This window comes from Thamnophis sirtalis, unplaced genomic scaffold, assembly GCF_051295495.1.
Source record: "Thamnophis sirtalis isolate CommonGarterSnake01/CBP01778 unplaced genomic scaffold, rThaSir2_p1.2 scaffold_6, whole genome shotgun sequence".
NCBI classification, from domain to species: domain Eukaryota; kingdom Metazoa; phylum Chordata; class Lepidosauria; order Squamata; family Natricidae; genus Thamnophis; species Thamnophis sirtalis.
The window spans coordinates 122,041,734-122,064,115 of NW_028261386.1; the positions used below are offsets into that span (position 1 = coordinate 122,041,734).

Consider the following 22,382-nt stretch of genomic DNA (forward strand, 5'->3'; position numbering starts at 1 on the left):
AAATAGAAAGAAATTAAATACTACTACTCTACCAGAGGTGGTATTCAGCAGGTTCTGACCAGTTCTGGAGAACCAGTAGCGGAAATTTGGAATAGTTCAGAAAACTGGTAAATACCACTTCTGACTGGCCCTGCCTCCATCTATTCGCTGCCTCCCGAGTCCCAGCTGATCGAGAGGAAATGAGGATTATGTGGTAACCTTCCACTGGAGTGGGGAGGGAATGGGTATTTTACATATCCTTCCCCTGCCACTCCCACCAAGCCATGCCCACAGAACCTATAGTAAAAAAAAATGAATCCCACCACTGTACTGTACCAATAATAACAAAATAACCATTACTATTACTATTATCAGCCAACAATGCAAAGATGAATACTTGTTTTTAAAATTAAAGACAATTTCTGTTTTGTCTAGAAAAGAATTCAAAGAACATGAATTATTATTTGAATGTTCTCAAAAAATATTAAACCCCAAATCAGGCAATGTTTAAGCAAAACAATAATTACTGAATTTCAATTTGGCATACTATGACTCATTTTAAATAACTTTAATAAAACTAATGTTTGGAGAATTTTAACAAAACCATGGCAAAATAAATCAATCTACAGGGAGTGACAGACTGCTTTCAAACTTCAAAGAGGTTTTTAAAAAACAGATGTTCCTCATTTTTTAAAGTAACTGTGCAACTTTGGAGTAGCAAAAGTTCAAATGTCAGGCGAAATGTAACCCATGGAGTTCAACAAAGCAAACAAAACTGTTTCTATGGTTGGCAGCCTTTGTTCTATCTTTGTGGGAGGCTGATCTGGGGCGTCAGTCTAAATATAGTTACTCCTGGTATGATATTACCAAATTTAAACTAATTTAAACTTCAATTTAAAATGTTTTAGGTTTAGGTTTTATTCAACTTCTATGCCGCCCTATTCCCGAGGGACTCAGGGCGGCTAACAAAACCAAGGGAAGTGGGGGGGGGACAATACAAAAGGGAAGGCAACAGAAACAAACAACAATACAAAACAATTTAAAAGGTCTCAACAAGCACACCAATTCGAGTAGGGGATGGAACTCAACAGCCCCAAGCCTGTTGGAACAGCCAGGTCTTAACGGCTTTACGGAAAGCCTGAAGGGTGGTGAGGGTCCGAATCTCCAAGGGGAGATCGTTCTGGGCCAGTTGTATTCAAAAGGCAATTATGTAGTCCAGGGACATCTGCAAATCATATGGACTGTTAACTTCATAACAATACAAAAATGAAACAACTATATGGAACCAGATTCCTAAGGTAGGTTTTTTAAAGTCTCTAATATGCATGCTACAGTAGTGTTACAGCTTCTCTCAAACAAAACCTCCTTCAAGAATGAACAGCTGGTCAACAAATGCTTTCAAAGGAATTCACATTGAATTGCAATATTTGTTATCCAAACATATCCCTACCTTTTCTCATATAAAACACAATTTGTGATTTGAATTGGGTTTGGAGGTTGCCTGTTTTACTCAAATAATCCAGAATATAAATATTAGGTGCAAAGTTAATCATGTTTTGTTCCCCACAACCATAAGGCATCTTGACCAGTGACTCCAAACCACTAATAGAGAAACTAAGTGTATGACCTGAAAGATAAAATTTGCAAGTCAGTGATGGAAGGGGCAACACTAACAGCAAGTAAACATGTAAACGAAGACCAAAGTGGGGAGAAATTAAAATAATCTATAACAAACTTTTTAACCAATTCTCTCAACCAGCTAGTTTGTTTTTAGGGTCAAGATCAATGTAAGTATTACCATGAAAACATGTTCTAATTATAGGCATGCCCAAATGAACTAGACTCTTAATGTCTAGACTTCAATTTTCAGTAACATGTGGTTGTTACTGAGAATTGTGTGAATTGCGAAATTTACATGTCAATTCGGTAAGGCTAGGATAATATAGAAATCCTCCATTATGGTACTGACATTCAACCATGGAAGATTAGACCAAGATTAGATGACATCAGCATCATAATTCTTTTTTTTTTCAAATCTGCAAACAAAATCAATATCAATAAAAAAGATATTCAGCATATGCAGCAGATAAAGAATGGCATGTTAATTTAAGCAAGACAATTACCATGTTTCCCCGAAAATAAGACAGGTTCTTATTTTATTTTGACTCCCGAAATAAGCACTTGGCCTTATTTTCAGGGAGGTCTTATTATTTTTGAGGTGAAGGAAGCAGCGAGCATGGTCACCTCATGGCTGCTGCTGTGTTGCAATATTTTCAGGGAGGACTAACTTTCAGGGAAACAGAGCACGTTAGTGTTAGTAAAAAAAAAGATAATGCAATAAGCCAGTCACATAAATTGATATGTATAAAAGTACCTCAAGAATTATCACTTTTCCATCCATAATACACACAGACAAGCAATAGCAATAGCAGTTAGACTTATACACCGCTTCACAGGGCTTTCAGCCCTCTCTAAGTGGTTTACAGAGTCAGCATATTGCCCCCAACAACAATCCGGGTCCTCATTTTACCCACCTCGGAAAGATGGAAGGCTGAGTCAACCCTGAGCCGGTAAGATTTGAACAGCCGAACCGCAGAACTGCAGTCAGCTGAAGTAGCCTGCAGTGCTGCATTTAACCACTGCGCCACCTCGGCTCATAACCCTAATAACTAAATATATAATTAAATAACTAACATGATGATTCAGCCAGCAATTTGATATGTCTAAAACTGTATTCTGAAGAAATACAGATATGCTTACCAGTAACTTTAACTTGCACTCTTTCACTGCCAGGAACTACATCAGAGGGGAAATTGAAATTCAAAATTTCCGTAAGGTTAGTTCTTTTGGATAAGTCCAAAAGAACTGTCTCTGAATAAGTTTGTTCTAATCCTTCAGCCTATTAAAAATAAACAAGTATTACACATGTAAACAATAATTGTTTGTGTAAATACGCACCAGTTCCAAGCATCTGAATTTTGATCACGTCTCCATTGGGATGCTACAAGAGTTGTAGACCCTAGGACAGCTTGTAAGTCACTTTTTTGGGTGCCACTGTAACTTCAAATGGTCACTAAACAAATGATTGTTTGTCAAGGACCATATTAGCCATTGATTCCCATTCTTCTATGAATTGCTCCAGGCCGTTTCTGAAGCCTGGTAATCAGCACAAAATTTCATACAGTTCACAGCATTTTTGAGTGACTGTGGGGAAGGGGAAATATATTCCGAACACAGCGAGCCAACACACAAATTAAAGTAATTTAATAGTCTCAATTCTTTCATCCCTTTTAATTATGTCTATTAAAAGGTACAATTCAACAATTTCTGAAGGAGTGCTAAGAATCACATTCAAGATTTTTCATCTTACAGAGCAAGTGAAAAATATTGCAAAAGTAAACATCTTCTTCATGTGCTCCTGTTTCAGAAGCCTGAAAGATTTCATCACAACTGAATCTTATATATAAGTGTGGCTTTGTCCAGTCACTCACGGTCTGTATCAGGAACTGGAAAATAGATTTCAATGTGTCCGCCATAACCTCATTTGGCAAACCAGAAATCCTGCCTTACTTAATAAAGTCTATAGGAAATTTATCTAAAAACTGTGAAGCTGGTTTATTAGACCTCACTTCAAACCACCCCCTCAGCTTCAAGACAACTCCAACCTCATTTTCTTCAGTATTTTTTATGAGATTGTCTTATGTCTTTGTGAATGATCCATAGATGCTTTTAAAAATGATCAAAATGGGACTTGGGTAAAAGCTTCTCAGCTATCTCAGAAAAAGATTCTTGAAATATGGCTCCTTTAAATTACCTTCACTAATAGTCTCTGGAGAATAGCATCTGAAGCAATGGGTGATCTTGCGGTCACTCTGATGGGGATTTCTCCAATCTGCTTTGGCATAATCGGAAAGAAGACAGTCTTCCCATCTTCACTTGGTATCCAAACAGTATGTTGGTTTCCAATGGCATTTATATCATTAGAGAGATTAAAAATCTCAAAGCTATCACTCGTATCAAGGGTAACTCTCACCTACAAAACAGAAGTGGTTAGTTAACGTTTTATTCTACTAGCACTAATAGTTAACACTATAACTACAGCATTGGAGCTGGGGGAATGAATAGAAGAGTGAAACCATATTTTGAAAAGAGAGAAAGAAAACAAGGTATCAGAGGAAAACTCCCTCCGCAAACCAAAAAATATAAACAGAATTACAACTGGAAGTTCCTAAACTTGGCAGAACATAAAAATGCTCCTACCAAAACACTGATAGCAGAGGTGGGTTCCTACCAGCTCGCACCTATTTGGTAGAATCGGTTCGTCAAATCTACCAAACCGGTTAGAAGAGGTTCCACCAGTGGACCCGGAAAACAGGCCACACCTACAGAAGAGGTTCCAAAATTTTTTGAAACCCACCACTGGTCCTTGGATAGGATTATTCTACACTATCATGCTCATATTTATAAAACTCAGTACCTCTGTGAAAGGTAAGGATGACTACTGCGTTTGTGGTGTGTTGCGTGTGTTGAAGTTGTTTTAATGCAAACCAAATATGCCTTTTAAAAAACAAGTTTACATCATATTCTTATGCCTGCCAGTGCTGTGTGTGAGGTAATTTAAGGTGGTTCTGACAAGTGTCGTCGGCATCTTCATATCCAGTCACATGGGGGGCAAGCCACTCCCATCTGGTCACATGGGTGGCAAGCCACTCCCACAAAGGAGGCCACACCCACAGAGTAGGTTCGAACAGTTTTTGAAACCCACCACTGACTGATAGATATAAAGGATACGCGCAGAATCATGAGACCTTGGCCACAACATTGCAGCATGAAGTGGCCAAAACAATTTGAGACTCACTAAAGCTTCAGTTGTAATTCAGTTAAGATAGAACTTACGGTAAAATGACAGAATGAATAGTAGCGTGGGGATCAGAATGACTAATAATAACAAAGGAGAGGTTTATCTGGTTTAACTCTCAAGCGGCAATATATTGGGGAAGGGAAACTTCCTTTGTTCACATCCCTATGCTCATCTTCAGTTCTGCTTATCTTAGAAGGATTTCGAAGTGCGTTACTGAGCTCTTTCAGAAGAGGAGAAGCAAAACTGACCTTTTTTTTTTAATCAACCCACCCAATTGGATCTCTATTCCCAACTTCTCAAGTCAAGGATCTGATGAGAAGGAGTACTTGAACTGCATGGCCTATGAGTAAAAACCAAGCTGTTTTCCATATCTGCCTCCAAACTAAATCCTCGGATTGATGCAAAACTCCTAATATATGCATAAGCATAACTATGTTCGTATTTTCTTTTAAACTAGGGGGATAACAATATTTAATAATACTTCCTTTATACTTAGTAAGTATAAAAAAATCAATCAGACTGAAATTAACCAGGAGTGGTAATAGCAAAGAAAATGCAATAAAAAGCAATATATGTATGTATGCATGTACATAAACAAAGTTTCAATATGTTTACCTCAGTGCTTTCTTTCAAGTAATTGAAGATATTTACTTTCAACATAAATTGTTCTCCTCTTATGACACTAGGAGGAAGGTGTAAAGAAACAAGAAATGGCTGGAAGACTTCTAACTGAAAAACAAAAGTTATACATTATTAAACTATTGTGAGGTACTATTTATTAATTAAGAATTAAGAGAAGAGAACACTACCCTATTTTTGAAGAGTTTTCCCTGAGAAAATGGAAAATTCTGAGAAAAGGATTATAAAATATTTCCAAGCTTTACATTGTACTTAAAAAGACGAAGAGATTAAATATATTTGGCATGCTTTGACATATGCATGCCCAATAAATTAGTTAAGAGATAGATAAACTTGCTTCAAATTCTCAATTTTCAGACATCAAAAATAGGAAGAATCAAGTAGCAATAGCAGTTAGGCTTATATACCGCTTCATAGGGCTTTCAGCCCTCTCTAAGTGGTTTACAGAGTCAGCATATCGCCCCCACAGTCTGGGTCCTCATTTCACCCACCTCGGAAGAATGGAAGGCTGAGTCAACCCTGAGCCGGTGAGATTAGAACCACTGAACTGCAGATAACAGTCAGCTGAAGTGGCCTGCAATACTGCACCCTAACCACTGCGCCACCTCGGCTCTTAAAGCAGAAACAGCTGGCAATGATTAGAATTAGTTGGTGCTCCATGTTACAAAAATATTTCCCATGTTTCTCAACTGATTTTATGAAAAGTGGTGCTTTCTATATCTGTTTGAGGCATAAGAAGTCAAAGTACAACATACACAAGCTCCCTTACCTCATCTCAATTCTGATGGCACTGACTTTCCCTCTCAAAAAGCAAAGATAAGTGCTACATTCCTTAAAGTTCAGCAGCTCTTCAGCACTACTTGTACTCTAAGTGAGGTCATGGTGCTTACAACCCACCTCTTCAAGATGAATATATCGCACATTTTTTTCCTCATGCCAAAATATGAAACAATAATGTGATCTATGAGATCTCGGTCATGAACTGAAATTAAAGAATGATTCCCCACATATTTCCAAAGTTCCAATTAACATTTGGACTCGCTATGTATTCATAAAGCAGATAGTCAAGGGGTTAGCAGAGAGTGATGGAGTCTGGCAGCTCCCCGGGGGAGGACCTTCTCTGTAGCTGCCCCTGCCCTATGGAACCCCCAGAGATCCGGACCCTCCCCACTCTCTCGGCCTTCCGTAAGTCTATTAAGACCTGGCTATTCCGGCAGGCCTGGGGCTGTTGACCTCTTGAATGAGGTCCAGCGCCATTAAGGTTGAGTGCATGTTGTGTCTTTTAACTTCCCTGTCTTTCTATTTTTAAATTTTTAGTATTTTTTAAATTGTTTTTATGTAAGCCGCCCGGAGTCCTTTGCGATTGGGCGGCATATAAATTTATTAAACATTAAACATTAGAGGGAGATGACTTTCAAAGAGGGAAGCCCATCTGTATATGTAACTCTTGAGTAAAATCTATGACTCACACTATATTCACAGTGTAGTCTCCATCTGCATAACACTTTCCTTCTCCTGCCCTATCTTTACATATTTTAATCCTCTATCAGGTATGGCAGTCTGTGCATCTGATTAAAAGTTGCTACCAAACTCTCTCAGATTTTGAGAGAGAAAGATCTGCAAGGAAATTAGCAGGAAAATAAATGGGATGGATTAGATTATAGCAAAGCAAAATTAAACCACACAAAAGTAATTTCTGTTAATAATTTACCCAAGTTAAAACTGAACGCTCTACACATTAAAGCCTGTGAAACCCTCAGTTTCTATACAAATATTTTTCAGGCACATTAATATGTAACATGATGTAACCATATGGAAATCTCTGAATAGGAACTAAGCAAGCCAAGAATGTACAGTGATGAAATCAGTCACCGAGAAAACCGGAGTGTTTTGAATGTATAAAAGGTGTTCAACTGTAAGCATGTGCAGCCAAGCTTATCCTTTGAAAATAAAGCCTGAAAGTGCCTCATTGAAACAAATCTACCAATATAAGTTAAATAAATATTAACAGTATTTTGCATCTAATCCTAAAATAAACTTTAAGATCTGAATCCAAAACATTGAATGACAGGATGCCTCTAAATATATTTTTTTATTACATGTGTGAGTGTAGGTGCAAATTCAAAATCTGGATCTCAACAAACTTTTTGCTTTAGTAAAATCTAAGACTTCACACTGAGTGTTGTTTATTATATTAATTCCATATTTTTAAACTAAAGTTCTTATCCTAAAAGAATCCAGGTGTGAGCCTCATAGCACCAAGCCGATACTATTTCCATGTCATCTGAGAAACCCTGAAGGAGGAGCCAAGAATATAGACTATTGCAGATCTTATAGAGAACAGGAAGTCTTCCCTATTTTTAAGGCAACAAAATGTTAACTTTACTGTGAAAATGCTTTGGTTGTTTACTCACCAACCCTTTTTTCTTATATTGGACTGCCCTCTACAGTCTGTTCATCTCTTGCAATGTTCTAGTTGTTTTACTAGTTTTGCTTTTCTAGACTTCTAGACTTTTCTAGACTTCTAGACACAACATATCAAAAGCTCTTCTCAACAATTTGCTGTGCTCCCCTCCGCTGGTTTGACCACCTCTACAATTTCAGTAGAGATTGACAAGAGTTTGCTGAGCTATAGCATGCTGGGACAGATTTCCTATGGAAATGGGTTAAAAAATCCACCAAAATAGAACCACCAATGCACTGAAATCAATGTTACATTAAATTAGCTAGCATCTTTTCACTCTTTGCTCAAAGTTTATAATCTATAAAAAGCAGAAAAGTTGTTGTGCCCAACTACCTGATACCATTAATATATGACTGGAGCTCTCACTATTTCAATATGATTGAGTTTCACTTATGTGAATTTTCTCTATCATGATTCTGTCCTCCATGTGTCATTGGCACATGCAAATTAATCTTTCAATTATTGGAAAGATGCTAAAAAGGTCCCAGCTTCTACATATCTTATGCTAAAATGTAACATCTGAAAATCATCTTATTTTAAGGCTGCTATGTTCATAGACAACAAATATTGTATTTTCAGTTTCATTTGGGTTTGATTTTTATGGCATTAAAATAAACTATCCTGATATAAAATGTTGATGATAAGTTGTTTAGAAATATTTATATAAAAAAACAAATGAATGACTAAGAGACTTCAAAGAACTACTGAACAGAAGCTATGCTATGCTAAATATGAACTTAAATACGTGTTTGTTAATTCTTATTTTCACAACAAATGAGCCGAATCAGCTCAATGATTTATTACCTCAATGGGCATTTTCATCACACCCAATCCAAGATTTTCAGATATTATAAATGCGCTGGCTACCCAGGATGTAATGGTATCAGGAACAGTAACATTTATTGTTGCTTCAGTAGATCTAAAGATGAGGAAAAAACAGAATAAAAGGAACAGCAAATCTAGATTGACTTTCCTGGTATAGGAATCTTGTTTTGTTTAATTAAGTTACTTTTTTACAGGAATAGTAAGGAATTTGCACTACGCTCACGGTAGATCCAAAAATCCATTCATGTCTCCCAGTATGAAGGTAACTGTCACATATATATATATATATTGGAGAGTTGAAAACATTACAAGACATAGAAACACTTGATTCTAAACATATTGTAATCTAAGAATCTCCTTTTGGGTATAAGTTCCAGTAGGCATCTGTTACATATTCAGACATTTTTTCTTACACACTTTATAGTTTGCCACAATACACTCTGTATGATGGCTTTCAAGATAGTTTTGATTCCTTGCAACTATCTGGAAAACTCCCTGGAGTTTTCTCAGCAAGGTTTTTCAGAAGAGGTTCATCATTACCTTCTACGTAGGGCTGAGGGAGACTGACTGGTTTGACTTGCCCAAAATCAGCTAGCTGGTTTCTTGCCTTAGGTGGGACTAGAATTCTTGGTCTCCTGGTTTCTAGCCTGGTGCCTTAACCATTACACCAAACTGCCTCCTACAATACACTGGTCCAAAGAAATATATATACATTTGGAGGGTTCGCCGACAAAAGCGCGCTCGACAAAATCGCACCAACAAAACTGTGGCAACAAAAACTGCGAGTTCGAAATTGCGCTGACAATGAGCGCAGAAGCGCGCTGACAACAGCGCGCCAACAAAAGTGCGCCTTCAACGAACAAGTAATAACAACCGAATAATCCTGACCCTAACCCTGAACCCTTACCTTAACTGAAATCGCGCTTTTGTGGGCGCAGTTTTGTCGGCGTGTTGTTGTGGGCGCGTGTATGACATCGCAGTTTTTGTCGCAGCAGTTTCGTCGGCACGCTTTTCACGTGCGCGCATTTGTTGGGTCACGCATTTGGAGAAATATGAAACAAAATAGCCATTGGTTTCAGCTTAGTTTAACTCCAGTTCAGGGAGCTAGGTGATTGGGGGAAAACAGCCATTTGATTAGCTGCTTTTCAATAGAACAGTCCATTTTTCGGGGGGGGGGGGGGGAATAACCTCCGATATCAACTATAAATAAATAAAACTTGGATAAGTAAGATTTCATTTTCCTTAGGGATTTCAACTTGCTTGGATATGTAAGGTTTCATTTTCCTTGGGATGAGGTAATGGCAAGCTAAAACTCCAGAGGAATGGAGACATGGCTAAGACCAACAAACTGGCAACAAGCTGATCCCACAGAACCTATTCAGATAATTAAAGAAGGAGATTGTCCATCTGGGTTCCAAATGATTGCTTCTCATAAGGAGACTGCAGGATGGTGGTCCTGGGAGAGGTTGCATTTGTGGAAAAGAGACTTGCCTCAATAGCTTGTGACCTTCCCTTCTAGCTTTCGTATTGACTTTCTGGAAAAGCCCCCAGGAAGAGTCACAAATGGCAGTCACATGATTGTGGGTCACTGCGACCAATCCTAAGTGCAACCTGGTTGTCAAGTGCTCACATCGTGATCATGTGACCATGGGGTGTGCCGGGACAGCTAGAACTGAGGACCAGTTGTAATCACCCTTCAATCAGTGCCATCATAATTTCAAACAGTTGCTGAATGATAAAATCAAGATTCAACTACCTGTATTTTTAAACTCTTTAATAAAATGTATTTAATTCTGTTCATTTAATGCAAATATTGAAACAAAGTCAGAACTCAAATGAAAAGCCATTCCTTCATCTGCAAAATAACCAATAAGCTGATGAGGTTAGCTTGCAACCAGTGGTGGGTTTCAAAATTTTTTTGAACCTACTCTGTGGGTGTGGCCTCCTATGTGGGAGTGGCTTGCCGGCCATGTTACCTGGTGGGAGTGGATTGCCGGCCATGTGTTCTCTCTCTCTCTCTCTCTTTCCTTCCTTTTGTCTCTCTGTCCCTTTTTTCTTTTTTTCTTTCATCTCTCTCTCACTTTTTCTTTCTTTTTTCTTTCTTTCTTTCTTCCTCTCTCTGTGTGAGTCTGTCTCTGTGTGTGTGTGTGTGTGTGTGTGTGTGTGTCTTTGCCTCTCTCTCCTTCCCTCTCTCCCTTCGTGTCTCTCTATGTGATTCTCTCTCTGTGTCTGTCTGTCTGTCTGTCTGTCTGTCTCTATCTATCTATCTATCTATCTATCTATCATCTATTTATCTATCTATCTATCATCTATCTATCTATCTATCTATCTATCTATCTATCTATCTATCATCCATCCATCCATCCATCCATCCATCTATCTATCTCGTCCAGTGGTGGGTTTCAAAATTTTTTGGAACCTCTTCTGTAGGTGTGGCCTGCTTTCCGGGTCCACTGGTGGAACCTCTTCTAACCGGTTCGGGAGATTTGACGAACCGGTTCTACCGAATAGGTGCGAACTGGTAGGAACCCACCTCTGCTTGCAACCAACTAAAGCACTCAAACCAAAACAAACAGGTCCACTTAAGGTGGCAAAGGATAGAAGTGGGTGTCAGATAAAAACCAGACAAATGGGCCCTAAGGTCACTCTGTAAGTGAGGAGGGAACAGAAGGCAACATAATCACTTTTTGCTCTTCAGAAACTATAAAGTTACCAAATTAAGAATTTTTCTATTTGCCAGGCCTTCAATCCACTTTTAGCAGAACTGTCCTGAATTCACAATTTCTTCCCTGGAAGTCCCAAAAAACATTTATGATTATCTGTAAGGGAAAATGAAGAAATCCATCTTCACACAAGTTTATACCTTGTCATTATTTCTTGCCAAAGCCAAGTCTCTGGAAAATTCTTCCTCACATGGAGATCACCGTCATACAATGCTGGGTTACGTTCATAGGCTACAGGTAGCTTATCCATGTCAGAAGAAGCATCATACTTCCACAACAGTGCTAACAAGAAAAGAATAGAGTGAGGGTTTTGGATGCAAAAGAACAGCATAAATTCGGTCAGATAGTTTAATTTCTGTCACAAGAATGGCTTGTTCCATCCCAACTTCCCCAGATGTATAATGAGATACCACTGATTAAAGGGGGCTTGGGTTTTCTCAATTTTCCCCGTTTTCTGTTCCCACACCTACCCAGCAACATGTCTCATGTTGTTCTGAAAAGTATTTAATAATTAAAACAATACAAAGAGTTGGAGAGCAAACTTTTAAAAATTAATTGAACCAAAATTTCCTTTGTCACGTTTTATGCAAAGAGCTTTCACTATACTGTGTCTACTTCATTAGCTCAGGGGTACGAAACTCAACACCTGGGAACTGGATCCAGCCCGCGGGGCTACCCTAGAGCCAGCAAAGGACTGGCCTCTGGTGCCTCTTCCACTGAAAATGGAGCTCGGGAGGGCCGCACATGGCCCTCCCAGGTTCATTTTTGGCTGTGACGGCGTCTTGCCGCCCTCTGCCAGGGAAAACAGAGCTCAACGACATCGCATGCAGCTCCATTTTCGCTGGCAGAGGGTGGCAGGAGGCCATCACAGCTGAAAACGGAGCTTGGGGGCCATTTTCGCTAGCAGAGTCCACTCCAGGTCACCAACATGACAAACGTCAAGCTGTTCACGCCTACCCCGGCTCCTGAGGTCAAACACAACCATGATGTGACCCTCAAAGAAATTGAGTTTGACACCCCTACATTAACGCGTCAGAATATGTACTAGAAAATATAAACTGATGACTACTAGTCTCTTAAGAAAATAAGCAGGGTAAGAACCAGTAAATAGCTAAATGAAAAGCTATTTGACAAATCAAATGTAGGATAGCAATAGCACTTAGACTTATATACCGCTTCACGGTTCTTTACAACCCTCTCTAAGCAGTTTACAGAGTCAGCATATTGCCCCCAACAATCTGGGTCCTCATTTTACCGACCTGGGAAGAATGGAAGGCTGAGACAACCTTGAGCTTGGTGAGATTTGAACTGCCAAATTTAAGGCAGCCAGCAGGCAGCAGAAGTAACCTGTAGTACTGCACTCTAACCGCTGCGCCACCTCGGCTCAATTTTAATCTCAACAGATGAGATTAAAAGTTTTTTGTCTGCCTGCCTGCTTTGTCTATTTACAGCATTTGGAAAAGATGTGCATCTCCCTGTGTGATTCACAGTTCAATTCAACAGATTCATTGTTCATCTAGAACAATGACGGACTAGCATTAATCTTTTCCCAGGAAAAATCTTCTGTACAAACTCTTATTTTCTGAAACTTGCACCCAAGCTGAGGAGTTTCTCATATTTTTATAACTTTTGCCAAATTTATATTTATTTATTTATTTATTTATTTATTTATTTGTGTGTGTGTGTGTGTGTGTGTGTGTATATATATATATATATATATATATATATGTATGTATGTATGTATGTATGTATGTATGTATGTATGTATGTATGTATGTTAGTTATATTTATGCTGATAAATAAATAAAGGGAGACTAGTATAGATCTATTTCAAGCTATTTAGCTCTCATCAGCTAGCCATACCCAAGTTTGGGAATCGAATATATATATATATATAAATATAAATATAAATATAAATAAATAAAACATAACCAGGCCAAAGTCCCCATTCTTAAAAGGGCCTGTCAAACTGTAGAATGCCTAAAAAAATGGCGATCTCATGTATTTTGGAAAGCTTAATCTCATCTTCTTCCCATCCCAAACATTGTTTGATTCTTTCCTATACTTTTTACATTAAAAATCTACAAAGAACCAAAGAACTAATGTACTTATCCACTGTTGAGATTTGCTTTGGAAGGCAACAGAACATAAGAAGCAGCAAACACAAGGGGGGGGGGGGGGGTAGTAGACCATCAGAAGAAAACCAGACGAAATTGAGAGACGGAAGGCACTTTGAGGGAACTGAAATCATAGCCCTAAGATCAGATTTGCAGAGATCAGCAAAAAAAAAAGATCTGCAGTGAGCTGAAGGAAGATCTCGAAGAAATAATAGAGGGAAACCTTGAGTAACATAAAAGGACTACTATGACTGCACAGTTTTTTTTTCTGTGAGGAAATAAAGCTCCTTTAGAAGGAACTTACATGAATCCAATATTCATCGGGTTTGTATGGCTACAAACAGGAAAGTTTAGGAAAAAACGGTTGGAGACCTTAATGTGCTAAAAACCCTCCACTGATGGTTAGAAGGGACAAGAGATTTGCACAGTAGATAAGGAATCCATCCTACTCTTTCTTTTCCTCTCTTTCAACATAATGTGTAAATAAGAACATATGGATTTAATCTAGTTTTGTGACTATATTTTTTATTTGTTAGAATTGTTTTATCCCACCTTTGTTATTTTATAAGGAACTGAAAGTGTGAACATACAGAATACTCCTTCCTCTTCCTATGTTTCCCACAACAGCCCCATGAGGTGGGTTGGGTAGAGAGTGACTAGCCCAAATCCACCCAGTGGACTTTCATGTCTGAGGCAGAACTACCTCAGGTTTCTAGTCTGATGCTTCAACCACTAAATCAAACTGGTTTACCTACTACACCAAATTTTATTTCAAATAAAGTTATCCTTAGCTGAATATTCAATCTGCCTTTGATTCTGTCATCTTCACTACTGTATGGACTAAAGGGTAATTGGTATTAGGGAAAGATAATTTTTGATCTCCTTTGAGATCAAAAAGTATATGACAGGGGAGTAATCAAACAGAATAAAAGAAAGGCCTTTTTTTCTGAGGCAGGTAAAGAAGTGGAGGTTGGAAAGTCAAGTAGGTATCTACCCAAGAAATGCTGGATTCATTTCTTGACATGTCTTTACTTACAATCTTCATAGTTCTTATGGTGTGAAAGGTTGGCATCAGTCCATATCCAGAGATGGTTATTCTGAATGCAGTACACAAAAGGTTTTTTCAGTTTAATGGCATGCAACACATCTGTATATGCTGCCCAGAGTCGCTTCAGACCATGAGATGGGCAGCACATAAATTCAATAAATAAATATATACATTTTAATTATTTTTCAAAATGTTATTTTAGAGCACACAGGGGGAAAAAAAAACCTGTACATTTATACACAGAATTGGAAATGACGTGATAGCTGTCTTCCAGTACTTGAGGGGCAATCACGGAGAGAAGGGGATTGACTTATTCTCAAAAGCACCTGAGGGCAGGACAAGAAGCAATGGGTGAAAGGTCATTAAAGCGAGACCTTACCTAGAACTAAGGAGAAAGTTCTGGATAGTGGAAGCAATTAATCAATGGAATAGCTTCCCTCCCGGAATTGGGGATGCTCCATCACTGGTGGTTTTCAAGAAAAGATTGGACTGCCATCCGTCTCGGATAGAATAAGGTCTCCTGGCTTGGGGGGGGGGGATAGGGTAGACTAAAAGACCCTCCAAGGCAGGGGTAGTCAACCTTTTTATACCTACCGCCCACTTTCGCATTTTTGGTAGTATTAAAATTTTCTAACTGCCCACCAGTTCCACAGTAATGGTGATTTATAAAGTAGGGAAGTAACTTTACTTTATAAAAATTTATAAAGCAGAGTTACAGCAAACCCCTACTGCCCACCATGAAAGCTGGAACGCCGGACCAGGTTGACTACCACTGCTCCAAGGTCTCTTTTCTATGTTTCTATGATACTACTTTATGGGGAAGCTCTTTATGTGTGCATGTATGTGTGTGAAATAGAGAAAGATGGAGACTTTCATATTCCTTCAAGAACCAAACACACCGGGGAACATGAAAATTAACAGCTATATAATATGCAACTGTACCTGAAAGTTGCCTAAAGCACTTCCGCTTTTCAGGTTATATCGTTCTTTCTCATACCAACGTAGCTGACGGTGTATCTATTTTTAAAAAGTAGAAATAAACCAAATGTAAAACAGTTAACCAACTTCTTTGAAAAAAATATTTACATCTTTCAAGGACAATTTCACCAGTGATAACACAATGTATTAGTATCTATGTTAGTGGGCCACACACGTTTTTCAATCTCAGGAACTGAATAAAATAAAATAGGGCATGGTGAATAATTACTGTATGACATTTTAATATGTCAATGTGGAAAGCATATGAAAGAAATCTTCAGGACACAATTAATTCATTATGACCTTTCTCTGAAAAGAGTTGTTTGATGGAAGCCTAGTAATGGAGTTGTTAGTTGCTTGGGTAGCTTCCTTGCTGCATAAGGAAGTAATTTACTAATTAAAATTTTGAACCAGGGCAGTGAAGAATGACACCAAAGATTGAGCTATAATTGGCCATCAGTTTTACCATCAGCATGCAACGTCTTGAAAATATCTAAAGACATTTTATTTCTTTTTCATCATTCATTAAGAGTTCACTGTTCATTTGTAAATGCATTACGAACTCATTACATTTGTTTTTAGTTTCTATTATTTCTTTTGCTACGAATGTTCTACTTTAACAAAAATGAGAATTACATATCCTAATAAATTCCTTCTTAACTGCATGCTTATCAGAGAATTAAGTCAATAAATGCAAACATGTTTTGATGTAAAATATAATGTTACTCAGATTACCAGAGAATGAAGTTTACTACTAAACTGATTAACATTAATGCATATTAACTGTTTTATAGTTTCAATTTGTTTCAACATTTTAAGGAAACAAGTCACAATAAAGCACTTCTAAACCAAGGGTGTCAAAATAGATTTTATTGAGGGCCATTCCAGGGTTGTGTTTGACCTTGGGAGGAGGGGGCATGGCAAGGGGGGGGGGGGCATGGCCAGCTCGACATCACTCATGTCGGGGGCACCTGTGATGGTCCGAGTACTCTGCCAGCAATAACGGTCTCTCGAACTCTGTTTTGGCTGTGATGGCCTCCTGCAACTTTCTGCCAGAGAAAAAGAGCTTGGGAGTACCGCCCGTGGATCTCATGAGTTCCATTTTCACCCACGATGGCATCCTACAACCCTCTGCCAGCAAAAACAGAGCTTGGGAGGGCTACACTACAGGCCAGACCTTTGCTGTTTCCAGGACAGCCCCCGCGAGCCACATCTAAGCACCCTGGAATTTAACACTTCTGTTCTAAACCAATGCACTCTTGCAAAAGAAAAAAGAAAAAGTAACTTACAGCATCCTCTGTGATATCACGTCTTTTTCGCAACAAATTTGTACTTTTGTCAATAAGTAAAAGTCCAACAGAGGTTTGGGGTTCTGTCACTTTGATTTTGAGGGTGATGTCTTCAGCAGGTCCAGCTTTACTTTTACTCCAATGCATGTTAATCTGGGGAAGATCAAATATTATATATTTGAAATAGATTTACCTATGATGCAATTGAACAAGTCCCAAAATTGGGCCTCCTCCGGGTGCCGTCAACCGGACAATGCCGGTTGGCGGCTCCCCGAATGAGGGCCTTCTCTGTAGCTGCGTCGGCCTTATGGAACAAGCTACCCGCAGAGATCCGGACCCTCACCACTCTCCTGGCCTTCTGTAAAGCAACCAAGACCTGGCTGTTCCGGCAGTCCTGGGGCTATTGATTAAAATCCAGCCCCACTTGATTGAATGGATGATGTCTTATTTTAAATAACTGCATTTTTAATATTTTTATGTTTTACTTTTGTTGTGAGCCGCCCAGAGTCCCTAGGGAATGGGAGGCATACAAATCTTATTAAAGTTGCAAAAGTTGCAAAATTGTAAAAGAGCCACACCAGATGCAGAAAGGGGATAACAACACTATACACACTTTCTGAGAAAGATCTCTGGAACTCAGTGGTTCTACTTCTGAGTGGAAGATAATACTTTTTTTCTGATAAATAGAAGTATAAATTAAAAAGATTTGAGGCCCGTGTGTTAGAGAAAGCATTATATTATGTCTATGTGTATCATTCTCCCTAAAATCTTTTCACTCACACACACACAGCTTCTGAATATTTTCTCATGGGGGACAAAGAGTAGCTCAGAATGATCATCTGGATTGTTGAAGAGTAGAGAGGATTTTTAAAAATCGACTACTTTGAACATAAAATAGGACACCTGAAGAAAGAGAACAATAACAAGAGAGCAGACAAGGAATGTAAGGGACTGGAGGTCACGTTAAAACTAGGAAAAGAAAAGGGGAGAACAGATAGAGGACAAGACAAAGAAATTTGTTCCAGCAGTCAACTGGCCACTTGATACTCTAGGGCAGTGTTTCTCAACCTTGGCGACTTTAAGTCCTATGGACTTCAACTCCCAGAATCCCCTAGCCAGCTGGCTGGGGGATTCTGGGAGTTGAAGTCCACAGGACTTAAAGTCGCCAAGGTTGAGAAACACTGCCCTAGAGTATCAAGCATCTTGCACTGCACTTTGGCTGTGCTTAAACAACATCTTAGATTACAAGAATAAGATCAATGTAGCCTCGGGGTCTTGTGTATTTCTTTTTCTCTCCTGACAGAACCAGTTCAGAAGTCTCGGTTTCTATTTTAATTTATAGCAAGTAAAAGTAAGTCACTTTCTTAAAATACATATTGAAGTTGGTTTGTTAGCATTACATGTATTTAAGATTCATTGCATCTTGTATTGTTTCACTGAGCAAGCATTGTGATTAATCAGCAGTGGGCTCTTGATTTTTTTGCTTTACAATCCTCTGTATGAAAGTTTTTTGGACACACTGAAATGTTGCATAGTTTTGGGGTTTTTCCCCTTGCCCTTTATTATATTGTTCCAAAAACCATGGGCCAGAAAACCAGTAACAATTTCAAGAGAAATATTTTAAATGCAAAGTAACTTGCTGCTGAAGGATTTATTTTTGAGGTAATTTTAAACATCCCAGGAAAAAGAAATAGTTAATAAAAGGAATAACAGACCACCTCCCATCCAGTGTACAGGGGAACTGATCAGGAAGTCTCCATTAGATTGAAAGGAATTGAAAATAAAGATGATTACCTGAACTAAAACAAAACTGGAGTGAATGGTTTAAATATAGATATAGGAATAAGAGTGGAACATCTACGAGTGGAATTGAAACAAATGGTGTAAAAGTTGATGCCTTAGAAAAGGGAAATCATAAATGCTCTGAGAATGTTGAAAAACAGAAAGCTTGCAGAAATAGTACAATAGGAGAAATGTTTTTAAAAATGGGTGTGGCTTGCTTACTGAATGGTTGTGTGAGTGTGCCTGACACCTGGAAGAATAGTATGAAAAAGGCAGCAACAATGAATATAAAAACTGCAGGGAAATCCAATTTATTAAATGTGCCTAGTTTGGCAGAATTCTGAATGAAAAGCAATACAAGCAACATTTGAGAAATACAGCATGGCTTTATGTTGGACAAGGGCTGTACAGTCAAGATTTTTAACTTCCTGCTGTTTATTTATGGATAAGTATACAAAGAATGTACATTGTTGGTATATTGATTGTAGGTAGTTGTAAATATCCATGTGTTTTTGGATGCTGTGCTGCTCCTGATAGACTACAAATGTTAATTAGACTGTATCACACCATAAAGAAAAGCTATCTACAAACTAATGTTTTAAAGACTCGTAAGTCACTTTTTTCAGTATCGTTATAACTTTGAGTGGTTTTAAGTCAAGGACTACCTGTCTATGCCAGGATGTATTCAGAAAACATATTTTAACTAAAGAGAAGTAAAAAAATTCTCTTCGCTGACTGTCCAAAATGGATTTTTAATGGGGCAAAAAAATAGCTACTTGGATAATAACTGAAACTGTGGTTGAAGTCTTTAAGTACACCTATGTAAATAAGCTTTGCTGCATATGGGGAAGCTAAATCAATTCTTATGAAGCTGGAATAAAGTTCATCGTATTATGCACAGATTTGCAACACGTAAAGCAATTATGGTGTAACTTTCAATCATTTTTTTCATAAGTAAATGAACATGTACTGTATACTTTTGAATCATCTGCTTAATTGAGTTCTCTTTATCTAGTTTTAGGAATTAAATAGAGAACAGATTAGGTTTTAGGCCATATTTATGCATAAATATTGGAAATACAAACAGATTCACAAACTTGTAAGCACACTGTGTGTGGGTTACAAGTTCTGGGCTACAAAAAGTTGGAGGACAGTTGAACAGCCACAAAGACACAGGAAATGCCATGTGTTTGCTGCCATCTAGTGGCTGCTTGAATATTACGGCCCTAACTCTGAGATCTCAGTCCATTCAAAACTACCAGCTAACAAGACAGTAATATTGCTATTATTTTATTATTTCGTTTGGTTTTTAAAGATACTTTATTTTATAGCTATATTCTTTACATGTTCTAACCTTCATTGTAATAAAATGTAATTTTAATATGTGTTATTTCTTTCTTAGAAAGTGCTGAATATAGTAAGATGCAATTATGAAATGCAACATGCACCATTTATATGATAATACCTTCCTTTTCTTTCCTTTTTTTCCCCTTTGGTTTTTCAAAATAAACATATAGGCTATAATTCCCAAAGGAAATGTATCTAAACTGATGGGAAACACTATCAAGGAGACCACGTCTAGTTTTTCAGGCACTTAGTTAATTATCTATTATGTCAGGGGAACTTGGTTTCAAGGTTTATGCTAGATACAGATTTAGAAGAAAATACTTTTTTTAACAAGAGAAATAGCTTTCAGTATTGTCTTCATCTAACTACCCTCCTTCTACCGGTATGCATCTTGTAAGATACCAAAGTCCATCTCTGGAGCACTGATATAACTCTATGGTCTATTAACACAGCTGGTTTGTAAAATTCCATCTCTCCATTTATTATGAAAGGAAAGCTGGTACATTTACCTGATTTTTTAAAGTCAGATGAACACGAAAATGTAGAGCATCATTTATTATTTCCCCGTTATCATGCACATAGAAGACAATTATGCAAGCCATAGGAGCCCAAGAATTTTCTGGAAGTAAACTTAATTTTGTGATGTTCTTTTTCCCTGCATCCACAATTCGACCTCTGGATATCACCTATGAGTTAAAAAAAATAATTACCACACCTAAAACATATGAAACCCTTATAAAAATAATATGAATGGTTTCTAATCCAAACATCACTTTTTAAAAAGAAATATATACAAGATTACTCTGTCTGGGAAAGGACAGGATCAGATATAATATTTCATGTGAAATTAAAGCTTTCATCGGTTGATAATAACAACTCCGAGACAAACTTGAGTTTATGAAACTTTTTCTCAAAATTATAATCCAAAATGTTTCTTTAATCAGTGATACAAGTTTAGTTTAAGGAAGTATCTTTAATCAGAGATACAAGGAAGTATTAAATATTTTATTTTATTTTTTTAAAAAATGTTTTAATGTGTAGTTTTTATATATTAGAACTATATTTTCCACCTAATCAGATCAACTTCTGACTGTAAAGAACTGTATGTTTAACTGTGGATCATTCTCTTCCTAGCTGTAAGTACTACATTAATCTATTTACCAATTCTTTAAATTATATTAAAAGGTTATAAAATGTATCTACTAGTCGATTACATTCAGATGTTAACAATGAAGGCCTAAGCAGAATTGTTGAGAAATAAAACTTACTAAATTCACAAGCATAAATATGCAATCTAAGTTTCAGGATCTAAAACTGATTTGAAACAATCATATTTTTTCCAAAGAAAATAACTATACTTTCACAAAATGTATTTTGTATGTATTTGTTAACTATGGCAGATGAATTAATCTAAGTCCTTAACTGCAGCATAATTACTATTATTTGACTTCTCTTTGGTAAGATGGACTTCAAACGAATGAACGAATGAACGAATGAACGAATGAACGAATGAATGAATGAACGAATGAATGAATAAATAAAAATCATCCCTACTTGAATGATATGTAAAAAAATTGAACAATCAATATTTTATTTTAAAGTTCCCTTTTTTAACATTAGTTACAAAAATTCTTTATTTTTAATTCTTTATTTAATTATTGCTATTTTTTACATTGTTTTGGGACACATAGACAGATTGGATATTGACAGGTAATCAATTTTGTAAAGATTTCTGGACAATTTTACTCTTTCAAACAAATCCTCTCTACGCCAATTTCTCAATTCCCAATCACCCTAAAAGTATTTGTGTGAGTGAACCGATGATCGTTAAACTATCAACAATCCAAATAACAACACAGGTTGCAACTATAATTCTCTACGTAATTTTTCTACTCTTTAGAGCGGAGGTGGCGCAGTGATTAAATGCAGCACTGCAGGCTACTTCAGCTGACCGCAGTTCTGCAGTTCGGCTGTTCAAATCTCACCGGCTCAGGGTTGACTCAGCCTTCTATCCTTCCGAGGTGGGTAAAATGAGGACCCGGATTGTTGTTGGGGGCAATATGCTGACTCTGTAAACCGCTTAGAGAGGGCTGAAAGCCCTATGAAGCGGTATATAAGTCTAACTGCTATTGCTATTTGTATTTTGAGAAAAAGTAGACATTCAGCTCTTCTATTTTAGCCTTTCCTTGTTGTTCCAAGGCAGTGATGCTGAAGTGATGTTCCAAGGCAGTGTTTTAAGGCAGTGTTCTAAGATATTGACACATGCACACCAGAAAATGAACTTCCGGTTTCTAGCCCGCACATGTGCGCCAGCCAGCTAGTCTTCTGGT

At 37.6% G+C, this 22,382-nt stretch overlaps 1 protein-coding gene across 1 annotated transcript in view; it reads right to left on the minus strand.

Moving 5' to 3' along the window:
• Window positions 1–22,382, minus strand: part of LOC106554887 (CD109 antigen) — a 76,735-nt gene that overhangs the window by 25,348 nt on the left and 29,005 nt on the right. Inside the window, exons 14-23 of the mRNA XM_087718866.1 lie at window positions 20,562–20,738; window positions 16,924–17,076; window positions 15,599–15,673; window positions 14,645–14,705; window positions 11,632–11,773; window positions 8,748–8,862; window positions 5,456–5,569; window positions 3,794–4,012; window positions 2,740–2,878; window positions 1,430–1,606 (exon numbers count right to left, since the gene is read on the minus strand). Of these exons, the coding sequence (XP_087574992.1) occupies window positions 1,430–1,606; window positions 2,740–2,878; window positions 3,794–4,012; window positions 5,456–5,569; window positions 8,748–8,862; window positions 11,632–11,773; window positions 14,645–14,705; window positions 15,599–15,673; window positions 16,924–17,076; window positions 20,562–20,738 (1,372 nt within the window). The remainder of the gene's footprint in view (window positions 1–1,429; window positions 1,607–2,739; window positions 2,879–3,793; window positions 4,013–5,455; window positions 5,570–8,747; window positions 8,863–11,631; window positions 11,774–14,644; window positions 14,706–15,598; window positions 15,674–16,923; window positions 17,077–20,561; window positions 20,739–22,382) is intronic.